Consider the following 18,468-nt stretch of genomic DNA (forward strand, 5'->3'; position numbering starts at 1 on the left):
AATCCTAAATGCTAGCCGGCTCCAAATTTAATTTCCTTTTATCAAGTTACAACGAATAAAATTACCTGTTATTAGAGTGCTATGCAACTCGCGAGAGCCGATTCTTAAGAGCAAGGAAAACATCCCTGTTTTTTTGCAATCCTTCTTTGAAGTCTTAATCGCGTTGGTAAAATCTCCTATAATGGATTCCTAGGAGAACAGTCTTTAAACTAGAGCAAAAACTTTTTAAAAATATCTGTTCTTTCATTAATAATAAACAAATTCACAATCGAGCAAAATAAAGATCTCGAAAATATGAATTAACTAATCGGTTAATTAAATATTTAGTTTTCAAAGCTGACCTGTGAATAAGTCTTAAAAATACTCTTCACAACGACGAAAATGTCTGAAAGTAATATTTTTTTAAAGATGAGGCATGGTTTCACTTTTTAATAATCGTGTTAGAAAAACAATTTTTAATTTGATTCATGAAAGAACTACCTTAGTCCTTTCAAATCATTGTTTTGTTTAAAGAAACATGTATAGTTTTAAACAATATTCTATCAAAATCAGAAATAAAGAAAATGTCCTACGATCTGTGGCTTTCCCATGCTTGAAACATTGTTAGTTTTATTTGCTAAATTCATAATAATATTATAAATCTGGGTTGTGGTGCTTTTGATATGTGTTTCCTGCCATTAAAATGAAGCTTAACCTTCGTCCCAAAAAACTGAGAAAGTTGTTAGGAAGATTGCGAATGCCGCCAAGTTCATGGAGTTGTTTTTGTAATCTCATATGCAGAGAGGCAGTTTATATGAAAATCAGCTTTCAGAATGTTGTAGTGGCGAAGCAAAACTAGGACAGATATAATTTAGGCTAGCTGCATGTTTTATGAAATAAGCAGGATTAAGGCATTAGTCCTTTGCGTATGTGACAGCGGGAAGGATGTGCTGACACAGTACATTTATATTAACAACACCTGTGTCGTAGTCTAGGCCCAGATCGACAGAGACACCTTAACTTTCAGACATCTAGTGCTTTCCCGGGGGAAATTTCCCGTGCATTTGGTAACACATCTAGAGTTTATGTCTTCATTAAGTTACGATAAATGTCGATAAATTGTACCGTGTCAGACAATTTGATTGTAATTTAGTTGAAATTAATTAATTTATGCGGCATGGAGTACATTAGTGTCGTCAACTCTCTCGATTTTAATGGCGTCATAATTCCAACTGTTGGGTCGACAGGGCGCAGTAATTTTTCTAGTCAAGATGCCCGGACAATTTTTTAATGAAGTTACGCTTTAAACGGATTAAATCGTCGCTCTATGTATTATCCGGAATAGCTAATGGAATAATTAGCCTATAGCAGAACTACAGCAGTAAAAATCTTTTGATGTAACTTTAAATGCATTATTCATTCACGGCACTTCATTACATAACGAGAGCCTGAAGACATTTTAACGGAACGCTGAACTAATACAAAATCAACAGAGTACAAATTTCGCTATGTGTGCACTCTTGTTCTTGAGCCTTCTCTTCACACGAGAGCTGGGAACGATTTTGCACCACTCGGTGTGCATTTCCTGGCTGTACGCTGCAGATAAACAGATAACCATTAATGAAGGCAACACTAAAAATAGACGCCGACCTGTTCATACATGCTGCAAATTTTTACGCCAGAATAGATCGAAAGGGCTAAAAATAAATGATCCACGCACTGCGACACCGCAAAATTGATAAGTGTCCCTCAGAACTGAATCATTACCTATCATTTCCACACGCAACAGCGCCGAATTTCCTTCTGCAATTCTGACCGAATTTCAATTTCGTGGTGGTAATTTCGTTCGGAATTGCATTTTGGTGCTAGGCGAAAATAAAAATTCACAAGTTATTCGCGTCAGGTGTATTGGATATGTGGGGCGGAAGCAAATTAGAGGGAGCCTCGTCCTTGCTTGATGAGTTGTTTTCTTCAAGAATTTCCGGCGCCTGAATTGTATTCAAATTAACTAGTGCGTAATTATTTTTATTAAATACCTTAAGTTGCTCGCTTTTACTTTTATTGTGTCATTGTCGCGCTTTTGTTCGCCGAACAAGCCTTGTTCGTAACAAAGCTAATAATGTAAGCTTGCATTCCAGCTAACGATGTCCATTTGTTAGGAACTTTATTTTGTAAGTTTAGTAGCTCCGGTCTTTCTTTGTCGCAAGGGTGATATTTCCCTCGCTTTAAAGAGATGAAACGAATTAAGTAATAAGAATAACTTGACGCCATCTCTCAGGTGTGACATTTCCACTTAATGCAATAACCGATTATTATTTTTCAAATTTATGCAAGAGGAAAATTTAATCAAACGCTCAAACGCAGCGTCGGATTAAAATTATTTAATCGCTACGGAAATTTCACATCCATTATCAATTTCATGTTGCATGAAATTGTAGCTGCCGCGTTCGTATTAACTACTTAAAACCCCACGTCAAGAGTGACACGGTGGCAACTTTGACAAACCTCATCGAAACCGGTCCATCGATTTTACATCATATTTTGCGACACTGCATCTCGTAGACTGGCTAATTCCGCACACGGTACACATCCTCAACCACTATAACTCAATTAAATTAAACAATGGTGTTAGTGGGACTCGTAGAGGAGCTTTTACGAAAAGCTCATGTGCCAACGTCACAACACAGCAAAAACGTGCTCACACCGACGCACCTGACGCGTTTTACGGAACGTTGATAAAAGCTCCCTCAAATTTCGCATTTCATAAAATTTATTTGATGTGTGCGAATTCCGTGCTTTATTCGACGTGTTTATTATTAAGCATAATTAAAATCATCTGACCATTGTTCGCTCTGTTGGAATTTAAAATATTTTTAATCTGTAAATATGTAATTACCGTTAGGTGCATCAATTCACCCTCAGTTATTACACAACATGTGCAATAAACGTTATCAAGACTGGTTTTATTTCTTCTGGTCTCAATAAAAAATTAGCCACAAAATGAAAGTTACAACCAACAAAACGAACGAGCGGAACAGATATTTCCCTTACGGTTACGCATTTATGTGGCGTCATAGAATAATTACACTTTAATTAATTTTTTACCAAACAGTGCTTTGATACTCACATAACTATTAGGCAGGTCATAATACGATAGGGATTGCGATCCAGCTGCGTTTTCAATCCAGCTGGATTTTTGCTGGACCAACATCATTTCAGCTGGATCCAGCGCGGATGATTTTTTTTTAATGAAACGATTTTTTAAAAATACTCAAGAAACATTAATTATTCAGACTGGTTAGTACAAATCAGTAAAACTTCTTACACATTTAGGTAGTAAACTTTGGTTTGGTTTAACACTTGAGATTGAGATAATTAATGTACTTATGGCGAAAACTAGGTTTCAAACACTCGGCTTCGTCTCGTGCCTAATTAGTGATTACTCATTAGTTTGAATTTTATTTTGCACTTTTGCCGATTTTAGTGAAATAAGAAATAACAAATGTCCAACTTTTTGACATACAGAGCCCGAAAATTTTGAAAGCGTAATTAATTCCGTAAAGGAAATTGTAGACATATTAGATGTAGATCCAGTTCTTTCAAAAATTCGAAAGAAGAAAAAAGGAAATCATGTTTGATTATGAGGCGAATGATGAACAAATAGGTAAATAACCCAAAAGATGATAAAAAAAAAAGTTTGCACAAATGCGGCTCATAAGCAGCCGATATTTTCTTGCACATAATGTCTATGAAGGCTTTGTAGATGCAAACTTTTACACTAGAAATGTTCCATCATACTACGGCAGTTAAGAGTCAAACTCATTTCTTTGCTCTTCGCTTGCTTTACCTATTTTTGCAAAAACATATCATCTTTGGCAGGTGATATTTGAAAATTAATTGCTTGCAGATCCGTTTCGCTGGATCCAGGACCTAGTGTTGGATCTAGCAGGTCGAAAAATGCGCTGGATCCAGCTGGATTGCTAGATGAGGGATCCAGCAATTGCAATTCCTAAATACAGATTATGATTATGCATGAGTTTACATCGTCATTAAATTTTTTAAGAATTTTTTAACATCTTGAAAACTTGAACGCAGTAGATTAAAACCTTTATAAGACAAGAATTCTTACAAGACATTTTCAGTTAACTATCTTAAAAAGAACATTACAAAAGCTGAAGCGAAAGACTCAGTTCATTTAGATTTATCCTCATAGTTGGCCTTGAAGAGTCGGTTGTGAGCGCACCACTCGTCCCTCTTCAGAGTAGAAACACAAAGAACGTAAAAAGTGAGGTTAGGTTTAAACAGCTGATCCGTGATCTGTAGTCCGTGGTGCGTTCACAATCGATTCTTCAACGCCAACTTAGATGAGAAATTTAAATGAACACCGGATATGCCTAATATGCCCAAAATGGTACATTGTGTGAGCTTCTCGATATTTAATATTTAACGTTGTCGCGTTGTATGTTTTTTGAGATTTGACAAGATGATAATATTGGAATTAAATGAAAAGTCGATCGGTTAATCGAAATACGTTGAAAGTTTTGACGTTGTCTTTGATCGGTCGTCGCAAATTGGAATCGGGAATAAATTACTTGGTCCCTGCCCAAACAGGAAATATAATCAAGTTAGTTTGATTAACGTGAGATGAGAGGTTCGGTATAAATGTATTGCAGCTTCTTTGCGGCGTACGATAAGATTGTTTGGGAGGAATGCCTTAAAAGATCAGAATGTAGCGATTTCTGGATATCCTGTAATGTATATCCCTTACGTGCTTTAATCAAGGGAATCCATGCTCAAGGCGGATATTACTTGACGATATTGTCTACACAGACGTCGGACACTAAATCAATATTATGGGAAATTTATGAAATGAATTGAATGCGAGAGGCAAACCGAGACAATAATATTGCACCAGCGATATTACCTTAAGTTATCGCTTATTCCGAATGTTTTCGTGGTCGTAAATTTTACGACCTCTGGTAGCAAATAGTTGTCTATTTGTCTGAATGCCGGTGATATCAGTAATAAACAGCCTGAAATGAAAGAAGTCGCCCTGAAACCAATTAAATCGGGGGATAAAAAGTCGCACTCTTCTATTGTTAACGGCCATCACCGTAATTTGTCGATTGTTGTATCCGAAACTTCGCTGTTAAACATGTTGTGGTTTGGCGGTTATTTAAATCCCTTATCACGCATCTCGTTTAAATTTACCAGCCACTTTTATACCCTCGGGACCGCCCACTTTCGTCACACACGTTCGGGTTCTTTTCAGGAACAAACCATGAAATTTTAACAATCCATTCTTTTGCGCCTGTGTCTGTGCACCTCAACTACACTAACCGATTTATTTCCGGACAAATTACTCCACAGATAATCGAAACTCATTGCCGTTATTATTTTATCGTTATTCTGTGATATCCAACTAATGGATCGTCTGACAGTGCCATTCCGACGTTGTGCCATTAGATGCCAATCTGTATTAATAATTATGATATCATTACTATTACCCACCAAATGATAAACAGATAAACCGTTTGGTCTTTGCAAAATTGTTGGCCGAGCTTACTGTGCGTGGGTTAAATAATAATCGCACCAGTCCCAGCTTTCCCATTATTATTCTTAATTTGCCGTTAATTGGAACTTGTTGGACAATTAACTGGCAAATTGGTTGTAGATAAATTATGACATTTAGCTCTTGTAATTACTACGCTAATAACAAGTGAATAGAGTAACGCCAATAATTATAAAGTTCGTTCTTGAAAAAAGCTCGTTTGAGATTAAAGAGGAGATTAAAGCTCGGAGAAATTAACATGTAACTACGTGTATGTTTAACACGAATACAGGCACAGATCAATAAAGTTTCCGCGTTGGTTTTCGTTCGGAAAATCCAACCGTCTCTCTCCTCGACGATTTAACTCCGGTTCGCAAAGCAGGGACGGACGTAGAAGGACTGATAGGATTTTTTCCAAAATAAACATATATTCGAATTCTCAACAAGTCTCTCGCCTCTACACAGAATAGTTCCAGGACAATTCTTAATCCCAGCCAATTAATCACTGGAAGTATATAAAGTTTGCAAAGGATTGTGTAGTTCACAGATAAAAGGGAACATAAATCCGGGGCCAACAAAGAAATCGTTCTTCGAGATAAATTTTTCCGTCAGGTGATTAACATGGTACTTACGTGGAAGAAGCAAACTGTCATGGCAAGTCCCGCCACCCAGGCGCACTTTTGCTCGAAGAACCAGGTGAGTTCGTCGACGCATCCGTGATAGAAGGGGTTTCCGGTGACGCTGTCCCTGCACTCGTTCGGAAGGGGTTGCTTCAAGTTCAAGTAATCGCTTGCACCGTCAGCACCGCAGCAGGTGATCTGTCAACAAGTTTAAATTGCAGCGATTCATATATATTTTCGCACTCGCTATTTCAAAATCTCTCCATTTTTGCCACACAACCCTTAGTCTTTAACAGCGCGGAAAGTTATCAGCGGAGCGCTGATGTATGGATATTGCTTTTTTTCAATTAGCAGCCATAACGTTGTCTGCTCCCCCAAAATAGGTATTCTAATGCAATTTAAACCTCATCAAGCCCAACTTGAACACTGATTGGAAAGGTAATAACCTTAAGAGACGATATTGAATCGAGCATTTGCCGAGTCGGTACAAGAGAGACGAAAAAACGTATCGACAAACTCTCGACATTAAATAAATCTATCCAGACACTTTGTGCAGACCATTTGCTGATTCGTGTCGTCGTTCACTACTTTACAATCTCGCAAAAGTGCTCGCGTTTACGCCAGAATTTTTTCAAAATAAGATCGACCGGAAATGCAGAAATTCGTCACGTTTGACAGTGTTAACTGAGTCTTGGGCGTCAATTTTGCGGCTGCAGTGTAAAATGTACACGTGGATAATGTATATTCCGGTGGTTATTCAGCAAATTGAGATTTAGATGCAGGTTTCCTCTCTGGGGTAATATTTATTTAGTGGTCCTTGTTTACACATTAGGTACGTAATTGAACATATTACCTCAAACAGAGCATAACCAAGCAGAAGCTAATGAGTGGAAATTCTCGCGGAAACTGTGGCAAGTGTCTTTATCAGAATCTCAAATATTCCCACCGTAATAAATTCACGAGACCCCAGCCCCGCCGACATTTTTCATGATTATTTCATGGTGACGTTTACACGAAGAAGAATTTCCAGTAATCCTTCAAGTTACCGTCAATATTTATTATAACAATCTGGAGTGAAGAGTCTCACGAAAATGCTTTTGACAGAAAGTCCAAGTGAAAAAAAATCAGATGAATGGGTCTCGTCGCGGCTTTAATATTATTAAGTTAATTATGATGTTTGCCCTCGCGGAAACGCTACATGTCTGGCTGTGTTAGCGTTTTATTTACATTAAATTAAAGTAAAGAGAAAAATTTCTGAAGAAATATGGAAACGTAAGAGGATGTAAATAAGATGCCGGTGTATAAATTCTCTGCAACGTTTTATTTGAGAATCCTTACTCAAGCCAACCGAAATTTAAACCTTAAAGCAAGCAAGTGCGTTATAATAACGACGATATTTGTATTGGAAGACTTGAGCGGAATTCCTTTTTTCAAACACACACACAAAAAACAGCTTTACCATCCCTGTCACAATATCCGACAAGAACCAATATTTATCTACGGCTTAGGCTTCTGACAGTGTGTGATATACCGGAAGACCTTGTTTGCTCTACCTAAAACCCTGAGAGAAGCTAAATGAAGTTCACTTACGATCTCCAAGTTCACCTTTTAAAAACAGACACTCTTTAATTGGTAGTTGTGTCCACAAAGACACATTCGAGCTTAACCGACCCTATCGGCACTGATACTCCTGAATAAATATACACAATCGGGTTACTTACTCCTTCTTGGATCATGGCGAGGGTCTGTCTTGATGGTTCATGATGGGCATTTATGATAAGGCGTCGCATACTTTCTCTGATCCTTGGTTGAAAATGGGAGTCTCTCGCGCTATTATCCAAGAGAACAGCTGAACCGGCCAATCCAAATATAAAAGCGACCACTTGAGTCCCGATGTACTGTAACAAAGATAATAACATATAACTTACAACTCTTCAAATTATTATAACTTTGCTTGGACCTTGGCAGATATGCGACAAGGAAGAATAGGTTTTATGACGCAGATAAAATTTCTAACAAATCTATGTCCCTACTTTATTTAAAAGCCTAAATAAATTTCAAACATATTGGATAGCGGTTTAATACCTTTTTTGATCAAAAATTTGTATATCGGTTTTGTCCAGTGTCAATAAAATTCACTCTTTATCATTTCAAAATTGCGAAGCTCAATATTCACGAAATATTATTCTCGTTTTGAAATGAAACTTACATTACATTAAATTACGTCATGTGGGTTCAGCAATTACTTTATCTTTGTACTCTTTTTGGCATTTTTAGAAAGCAATATGCCAAACACTCTTAAGTTCTATGATTTACCATTATTATTTATCAAGTACCGTTACTGAAGCTTAACAGAAAATTTGAAAATGATCCGGAATTGCTTGCCTGTTGAAAACAAAATAAAAAAAATGCTTTGCAAGGTCTAAATATTTAGTACTTAGCATAATAAATAAAGATTAAAATAATAAGAAGCCAAACAATCTAAACACATGTTTAGTCGCTTTCCATGAGAAATTTTCAAAAAAGGTGTTTTCCATTTTCCAAAATTTGTCAAACTCATTTGGATTCTTAAAACTGTTTTTTATTATGGTTCTTTACTGAGATATAATGTACTCGTACTAGTTCCAAACACAACTTTCAAAGTCTCTAGCAAAGGTTTTTCAAAAATAGAGGAAAAAATTACATGAATGAATCGCAACAATGTCTTAACTACATAAAATGAAATTTGTCTTCTTTTCATTATTTTATTTAAACAGATCAACTGGTTGATAAGAAATTGTATTAAATACGTCTCAAAAATAATTGTTTCCTGGAATATTTCTGAAAGCAGAAGAATCAGAATGAAGCACATTATTTCTTATTATAAAAAGACCAAAAAGAAAACAAATCAGAGCAGGCGTTGCAAATTATCGGTTATGTCGTAGCGGAATCCTATGGAAATAAGCGTCCAATGCATGGGCGTAGACAATTTGTGGTCTCAAACGCATAAATTTTAGACGTTGGAATTATAATTGTGCATTTTATTATTATTATCTGATAATAGAGAAAATTTATAAAAGAAACAAGAGCAACATTTTCGTCCGTAAGAATGGTTGATTTACCAGCTTTATTGCCAAATGCGACGCCACTGGTAAGCAGGTTTTTCGGTGAAATGTCAACGAAACATCAGTTTTAAAGTAGCGGTTTTGATTTTAACTTTGAAAAAAAGTTTTCGATATCGGGAAAGTTTACGGACGTTTCTTGTCATTGTAACAATTATCCCAGAATAACTGGTAAAATGAGTTTTACCATTGAAGATAAAGCATTAATTTTTATAATTAATCAATTAATAATAAATCCTTTGAGAGGTAGGCAACCAATAAAACGACTGTGTATAGCAAGTATACATATGTGTACGATTAAGCTAAGATAGACGTTTCGATAAAACAAAGTAGCACTCTTGATTTGTTTCCTTGTTGATCACTCTGTACATGTTTTGAATAGTTTAAAATTTCCGACAATAATAGTGTTGCGTTAAATTAATGAAGCGTACGTTGCGTTCTTATGAGATCAAAGATAGATCTTCCATTACTGAAAATAGAATATTTCGAGGCTAAAATTTAATTATTCGCGTTGTGCGGTATCTGTTACGTGTAGACCTTAATTTCATGCAGATAAATAGGGAAATGCTATTGGTTTTCAGCGAGCGCCGGCTTTGTTCCATTTGCTTCCTAATTAATTACGTTAATAACTATCGTCGACTTGTACCCTCTAAACAAATTCGTGTGTCTGGAAATATTATTAAATCACGTTGGTCAGACCTTGATATCAAACCGTAGACGAAAGATAAAACCACACCTACATCAAGGCGTGCCGTGACATATCACCCCAGCTTTAATTAAAGTGAAATAAAGTAACTTTATTGTGTAATTAGTGCGTCGGTAACGTACCGAACTTCCCTTTTATTTGCGATCGATATGACACCGTTAGATATATCCGACCTTTACAAGAAATTTTACTGGGGTCATAAACGAGTTTTATGATGATGGAAATTTATGCCCCTGAAGATTTTTTAATTATTTTGCTGTTACCTGAATTCTTAGCCGAATTTATGTGAGGCTTAAAGTTCAGAGGTTATTTATTTTGATGAGGGGTCCAAGTTTTATTTTAATTAAGCACCCCATATTTCAGCAATTGCGCTCGAACGCGTTTATTTCGAATGTGTGATGAAATTTTTCGAGCCGACTGAATTTTCTCGAGCCTTTCGCTTTTAATAAGGGCGGGGGAATCTGTGCAGGGCGATTACAGTATCAGGTGAGTCGAAACGACATATGCCAAATGAGTTTTCAGTACGTTAAAGCTGTAACGCGGTCACTGAAGACCGGGATCCAATTACTCTAAAAGATGTTGACATTTCCCCAGAGGAAAACTCCACCACTTGCTTGGTCACGCGAGCTTTACACATCGCATGACTGCAATGCCAACTTCAGATGAAAATGTACTGTCATTTCAATACGTTGTAAATGTACTTCACCAGCCTGAAGATGAAGCCAGAGTTCTATGTTAAATGTAATTTTTAAATTATCTTCTTGTCTCAGATGCAGGTAGGTTGGCTGAATATAAATGAGGGACTTTTTTCCTAATTGGACTGTAAGACATCCCCACTAGGTGGAACGGAACCTCCTCCTGACATGTCATCGCTGCAGATGCTACACTTTCGTAAAAATTAAACTGTTACTATTTAAAGGTCCTATAAATCATACAGGGTGAGTCAATATCCGTTCGCAGCTATGAGCTGGTCGGATCAGGTCCAGACTGATCAAAATGATCGATGGAACAAATAGCCATCTATCTCCAAGCACACATTTATATAGCCATTGTCAGGAACAGCTCGAGGCTAACATGAAGGCACCCGCCCTCGCTATACAACATGTACGCTTGGCCGCCGTAAATGTTTAGCTTAATTTATTTCCAAATAAGCAAATTGTATAGTATCGCGTCTGATTAGAGCTGAAGTTTATACATTGTCGATTAATTAACGCCGCCATATACAGCGTGTTGCGTTTCAAATTATAATGAAAGTTACAAAGTTCACGTTTGCACTAACTAAATTGAGGCTTTCAGAGCCTTTTCAGCCACACTGACGGGAAGATTCGGGATGGGTATGGTGAGGATGGGTGCGGAAGGAAAGTGGTAAGTACTGAGAGAGGTTGATACTGACCCAGCATTCGCCTTATCTGTCATATGAGACCTGTGCTCATACCACGATGCGATGGTATGGGGAAACCTCTGAAAAAAACCCACACCAGGTCAGGCAGTACCGGGGTTAGAACCCGGGACCTCCAGAATGCAAAGTGGCGCGCTAGGCGCTTGGCCACAGCGCTCGGTGATTCAAATAAAGCATTACTCACGGTTTTGTTCTAGGACTCCGATCGTGCCGCGTTTGGTTCCAACTTTCCGATAAATACGTGACGCCGCACCGACCGAAATTCGTTCACTTTCGTTCACGCTTTAAACGTGACTAAAATTGTTGCTTAGGACAAGTACAATTAATTTCTGTAATGAGATTAATGACCTCAGATACTCTCGTAATTTAGTTTTATCAACAGACATATTTTTTAATTTTAGATACCTTATCACCACACCTCTGTTAGCAACATCGATAAGGCGAATGTCAGACTTGCGAAATGAGGATTAGGTGAAAAACAGGATGTTGACTTTTTGGGAAGTGAGGTGTAGAGTTGACGTCAAAACGCGAAATGCTGTGTATAATTTAGAGCCTGATTATAAAATGGAACAAAACGGTCGAGTGTGGGTGACCAACCCGGCCTCGGTAAGGGTCTTAACTGTGACAGTGGTAGATATAAATAGACGATAAGGACAACGCAGTGACGCAGCGAGTCAATCATGCGGCGCCAACGCAAATCGGGCAATTTTAGGCATTATCAGAATTTCTCTAATACGTAATTAAATTAATGAGGCGAATTATACACGCATAGCAACCGCCACGATTCGAAACCTTAACAACGGATTCCTTGCACATCTGAGACAACACGCGTTCCTCCCCAATCCCAGGATGCGTAACTGAAAACATGCGCGACATCTGGGTCAGGATTAATGTAGCGACAATGCGGTCGTAATATATTCGAATTCGGGCGAAGAACTAATTTATCACCTTATACTACGGAGATGGTGTCGCCTGTTTCTGCAGGCGCGATAATTTCTGACGTAATGGATCAGTTCGTTGGTTCCACTTTAAGGTATCTGTGACGCACCTGGGATCCAACCTTCCCCGAGTTTACACCTCGGGACCAGATCCCCGGGGATTTTGGAGACTCAGATATGTGGCCACAGTTTCTTTTGCTATACCGTAAACACATAAACTATATAAGATCGCCGACGCCTCTGCACACTCAACGTATAACACAACAAATGAATATGAGAGACTAAACGATGACAGAGGCGGAACCGGCAAATTCTTCTAATGGAACCATCCCCAAGATACGGCCCACACTTTCAAACCATCATTTATTAGAAAACTGTTTCCACCAGGGAATTGCAGATGCAGATCTATTGCAAATTCTTTTCTCTTTCACTGCACACAATTACTAGTGCACTTTCACAGTTTTTCTAGGTCAACAACTTGTTGATGATTCTCCTTACACGGTAAAATACAAGACGATCAAATCTGATTCTGCTGCCTTTGCAATTCCCAACGTAAATCATCATTTTCCTTAAAACTCACTAATTCAAGACTTATTGCTACTACATCAAGAAACTAAGATTTGAAAACTTTACATTTACACAAAACGCCACATCTTCTTTGTATGGTAATCACCACCAGCTTTGAAGTACTAGAAACATTACATCCCACTTAGTTGTTTAATACATAATTATGAGTTTTAGATTACAGACATTTCTTACGTGCAAAGTTACCAACATCAACATACTTTGCGCTATAGATAGTCAGCAGGTTATCCCAGACTTTGCTAAACATAATCAACAGTAAGAGCAAGAAGACCTCGAAGTCTGCAAGATACACAATTATAATCAGCGAATCTAAATATGTAACAGAATTCCCTTAGAGGATTTTCATCCTTGACCTATCAAGGTGACAATCACATTTTGGAAAGATTTTTGTGCTTAATATATGTAGAACTGAAAACTTTGCACAGTAAAACGAAATAAATGCTTCTTAATAGAAAAAATACCAGATATTTTTAGAGTTCCGCAATGGAGCTTTTAAAGAGATACTTGAAGATGTTGTTTACATATTTTTTCAAGATATGAACATAATCCTCGGAACAGTCTATTTTACAAGCGACTTCTGCAGTGACACATCAACACAAATTGCTTATTGTTAATTCGTGCAAAACCTATAGATCCAGCTCGGAAGCCTTTATAATATTTTTTTTTAGGTACCTTTAATGAAAACGGTAATTTTACGTACTCACAAGCGGACGAAAAGTAACTCTTTTTCGGGCGCACTTTTTCGGACGCTGAGCATGGCGCCATCTGTTGCTCTGTTTAGTAAGTTAGCAACGAAACCGACAAAACCGATAATTGTCCTATAACCATAAATTATTTAAATAAGTAATTGTATTGCAAATACATAGTAAATTTCTAGTTTTGTTGGGAAGCTGATATCAAATATGTACTATGAAAAATAGTTAATATCTACAGTTGGCTTAAAAAAAAAACGAGAAATGAAATTTGACGTAATGTGAATTGGAAATTTAATTTGTCAATTTATGTCAGTTTGTGTCTGTTTGACAGTTGTATTTCTGACACATAGGTGCCGTTTTTTAAACTAAATTCTAAAAGGCCGTTTCAAACTATAAAAATTTAATAAAATCTGGCAGAACTTTTTCTGACAGTTCTCGTTTTTTTTTTGAAGCCAACCGTATTAATAAATTTATCTATTTGAAAAACGTAGATACAAAATAAATTTGCGGAATTAGGCGATTCAAAATCAAAGATATTCCTTTTCGAGAGGATTTCCCTTGCCATTCAACGTGGAAACGCTGCAAGCATTCGGAGCACTTTTCCAGATTCCGCATTATTATCGGAAATTTTTGTACTTATTGTAAAACTAAAATGTTATGTACTTATGTTATTACTTATTATAATAGATTGCTACATTAAATAAAATTGTAATTTGTTTTTTCGATGATATCTTTTGCTTTGTAGTTCGTGCGGTCGCCTAAAAAATTTAATGTCCACCTCTGCCAAGACGCGTCTCGCCTGTTTTCAAGCCTCGGCTGCGTCTCGGCCAGAAAACTCAGACTCGGACGAAAAAGACGCAGTTTTTGGCCTTAATATACAAATAACTATTTTAGTATTTATTTTTTAAGCGTCCTCCTTGAAGTTTTCCCCTATCATTGATTTTGTCGTGGCAACTTCTATAGCTTAATTTGAAACGAAAAACTTGCCGAGTATATCTCTTTGTTCGTTTCAACAATTTCTAAAGCATTAAATAAAATTGAAGTGTTTACTTTAAAAATAGTAAGGAAGACTAATACTTTCATTGCTTTATTATTGTTCAAGAAAAACATCGTATTTCTTACTGAAGACGTAAGATAAACCTCTTGGTACAATATCCAAGGCGTTTTAGCTATTTCAAACATCTTACTAGGATAAACTCGTATCCAGAATAGCAACAGTTACGTCGCGTTATGGCGCGCATTTTGATTAATCCGTATCACAGCATTTCGCTTTCTTCTTCTAAAAATGAGATAGTTCTGTTGATTCTAAGTACTGTCGAAGTTTGTAATGTTTGTGATGTAACGCTCGCGTGGTGTAATCTGCGAGAAAAGTGTTACTTATTAAGTTAAAGCATCATGGAGAAGCACTTGGCGAGAGTTAATAACAGAGGAATAAAGAAAGTCTAAGTCTAAAGTTAAAAAAGCGCTGTAATATAAGCAATAAGTAATAAAATTGGTGTTTACGTGGCATGAAACTCGTGTTTGGATGCGAAGTAGCAAATTCAACAAGCCGTGTTTAGCTCGTAATTCGTATGCATGAAGCGTCTAGTTATTTTGAAGAATAAAGTAACTCATATATTTCCCGTGAAATAAGTAGACACGGAAAGTATACGGTCGTCTACTTAGTTACGGATGTCGCCCATTTTGACTGAGGTTGCCTTTATTCGGCTAGAAAGAGAACCGGATGTACGCACTTTTTCCGGAACGGTACAAGAGAAGCTTTCTTTTCCATATAATTAATTTATACAAAGCTTTCTCTTCATTACAAGGTACGCTGAACATTTTTCTAATTCACATGATTTTTTCAGTACCCAATTCGATCCTTCGCTGAATTATTTAAAATGTCACGTTCTGGCCTTTCATGTTATTGTTAAACAAGATACATGAAAAATGAGACTCATTTAATTATTTCCAGTGGAAAATATGTTTCACCCTGGCCGTAAATAAATCACTTCCTTTAAATCCGAAACGTTAATGGAATTGTTAAATAATTTAACCTTCAATAACTCCAAGTTCTGGTGAAGTGGAAACTTTGATGCACGTGACATTTTCTCTTTGGCGCTGTCTTCCGCTTCGCATGAATATGCAATGGTGAGGCGGCGTGCATGTCACTCTGGGGTATGCAACGAACGCGTAGCTTATAGGAAAAGCTCAACAAAGCCATCCGAAAAATAATAAACAGTTTACGAAGTTTTGTTGTTATCTAAAAGCTCTCGCACGCATTAAAGAGAAATCTCCCACAAAATGTTTATTTTATGTTTTTCTAACTAATCATAATGGTTAATCTGTCTTTATTACTTTTTCGATAGTTTTGTGAGTAAACAAGTCGACGCAAAAATAGCGTCTCGAATCGTCGCCTTGATTAACAACAAACGTTATTATCCCTGGATGCAATGCGCAGCATATTTAACAATAATTACTTTAGTGCACCATATATTTCAACGGAATTATAACTAAACAACTGAACACAACGTTATTTCGCTTAACATGCAGGACTTCACTTTAATTAATTTACTACCTTTAAATTACAATATTACTGCGATGCAATTTGCTACGCATGCATTTATCACTAAAACGTACTGATATTACTTACATTAAGTGCTATTAGCAATAATTATTGTGTTAGTTGCTTGCTTTTTGCCTAACAAAGACAGAATTAATTTTAATGTGATACAAACACCAAATGGCTTCAAGTAAAAAGATTTCTTTTGAAAATATCCCGGAGCTTGAGCTTTTCGAGAAATAAATCCAGACCAACAATATTTGTTTAAATAATAGCGCAGCCAACTGAACCACGATAGTCATGGCTTTGCTTTTGCACCATACGGTGCATTAATATCTAAAGAGAAAAATACATGATTTTTCCTAAAGCAAAGCATCGAGAGACAAATAGCATTCTCGCTCGAGGTGGATTTTTTTCACGACTCAAGTAAGATTAAAAAGGAAAAAGTAGTTCAAATGAAAATTTAATGAACCACTTGGTGTCCACAACTATAACACTTTATTAATTTCCTTACGAAATACACTCTATTAAAAACTAAAACTGCCGCGTCTTTCGACAGCAAAACTGTCATCATTATGGAATTAATAAAGTGCTATAATTAAAAAAGTTGTTTTTAAACGTAATTTATTGACATTTTAATAGACATTCATTAATTTTAAAATTAGTAGTAGTCTGAAAAAATTCTTTGACAACCGTGAAAATTGATGAAGATGATTAACCTAATAACTATCCAATTAGGTTAAAGAAACAAGATTACATGCACCAATAGAAAGTTACAAAATATTTCTTACACTGCAAAAAAGGACGTAACTTTCAAAAACAATTAATGACAGTTTTAAATAGATGCGTATGTTTATGCATGTATTTACTGTGTTTCTTATTATCTGTTCGTTTAATTCTCCTACCAGAGATTACTCAAGTTCAACTCTTGTCTGGCAAGGTTTTAATATTTTTATATTCGTATTAGTTGTTGGCAAGCAATTCCACTCAAACATTTTTTTACAAAAAGCACTCACGCTGAAGCTCTCGGTCCTTTTTGTCAATTTATTCTCTCCCAAGCAAAAAAAGCTGATATGAAAATTAAAATCTTTCTGACTAGAGTAGACAAGTTTGTTTATTGTAAAGGTTGGACGTCGAAAACAAATTTTCTGTAGAAGAATCTGAAATTACAGAAGCAACAAATGCTACGGGTTTCATAAATGAATCGCACCAATTCCATCTTTCTGGTGGTTTGCGAAAATTTGCTGGAGTTGTCAGGATCTCAAAATTGTTTCTACACCTATTCGACCCTGTATTTTCAGTTCACTTTTATTAATTATTAAAAAAATGTTTTTAAAAGTAAAATCTTGCAGCGTTTCACGAACACTCGCTTTAATCAACCTAAGAACTTGTATTATAATTTTTGAAATAAATTAGCAACCTCTTTTGTTTATTGAAGCTGGAACTTATTCATTCCCCTTTTATTCATGTTCAATAAACTGAATTGCTTTTGTTAATTAATTGTGGTAATTGGATTGGGCAATTTAAAACCATAAAAACTGGGGAGTAATATGATTCTAAACATTTAACAAAAATTTAAAAAAAAATCATTTCAATTATTTCACGTTAAGAAATTACTTCCAAGAAATACCAGGTATGGAATTACGTAGGTAGTTAAAAAAATGGGCTTGTTTCTGAGAACTGCCCTTTTATAAATTAATTACTCCTACTTTACTTAGCTTCTGTTATTTTTAATTAACATCATGAGCAATACCAAAACTTATTCATTTCGAATTACTAATCGAGTGCACTTCCAATTTCACAATTTAACTGGCAACTATTTGATTGTTTTATTTAGAAAATTGGCAGCCGACTGTTTATCATACACAAATTAACAGAAGCAAAATAACTAACAAGTATTACTTGAATATTGAATTCTATCCCTCAGGACATCATTTGACCAATCGATACCAAATTTGCTACTGGCTGTTAATGTTAATTATCGTGTTAATCGAAATGGGAAGTTCAAGTTACAAACAGGTTTTTTAATTTATAAAATTAAACAAATGGAAAATTATCGAAACAACTTTAAAACTAGTCATAAAGTATTTAACTGAATTCAGGCCACATATTTCTACTACTGTTATAAGCGAAGAGGTTAATTCTATTTTTATTTTATTAAACGTCTTAATTTTACTTCCTCAGACGAGGACATAAATTTTTCAGTTAATCAATGAGTGCAGAGATAGAAAATAATACGTCCAGCAAGCTTAAATAAATAATTCTCTTAAAATTTGTATCAGGTAGCTTCGACAATTCGGATAATAATGATGTATATTTTTAGAAGAAATACGAATTACGGTGTAATTTTTA

General features: G+C 36.0%; 1 protein-coding gene across 1 annotated transcript in view; it reads right to left on the reverse strand.

The window, feature by feature from the left end:
* Tsp2A (tetraspanin 2A) overlaps positions 1–18,468 on the reverse strand; it is a 64,103-nt gene that overhangs the window by 5,941 nt on the left and 39,694 nt on the right. The window contains exons 3-4 of the mRNA XM_069050472.1: positions 7,872–8,048; positions 6,163–6,348 (exon numbers count right to left, since the gene is read on the reverse strand). Coding sequence (XP_068906573.1) covers positions 6,163–6,348; positions 7,872–8,048 — 363 coding nt within the window. The remainder of the gene's footprint in view (positions 1–6,162; positions 6,349–7,871; positions 8,049–18,468) is intronic.

Source organism: Tenebrio molitor, chromosome 6 (genome assembly GCF_963966145.1).
Source record: "Tenebrio molitor chromosome 6, icTenMoli1.1, whole genome shotgun sequence".
NCBI classification, from domain to species: domain Eukaryota; kingdom Metazoa; phylum Arthropoda; class Insecta; order Coleoptera; family Tenebrionidae; genus Tenebrio; species Tenebrio molitor.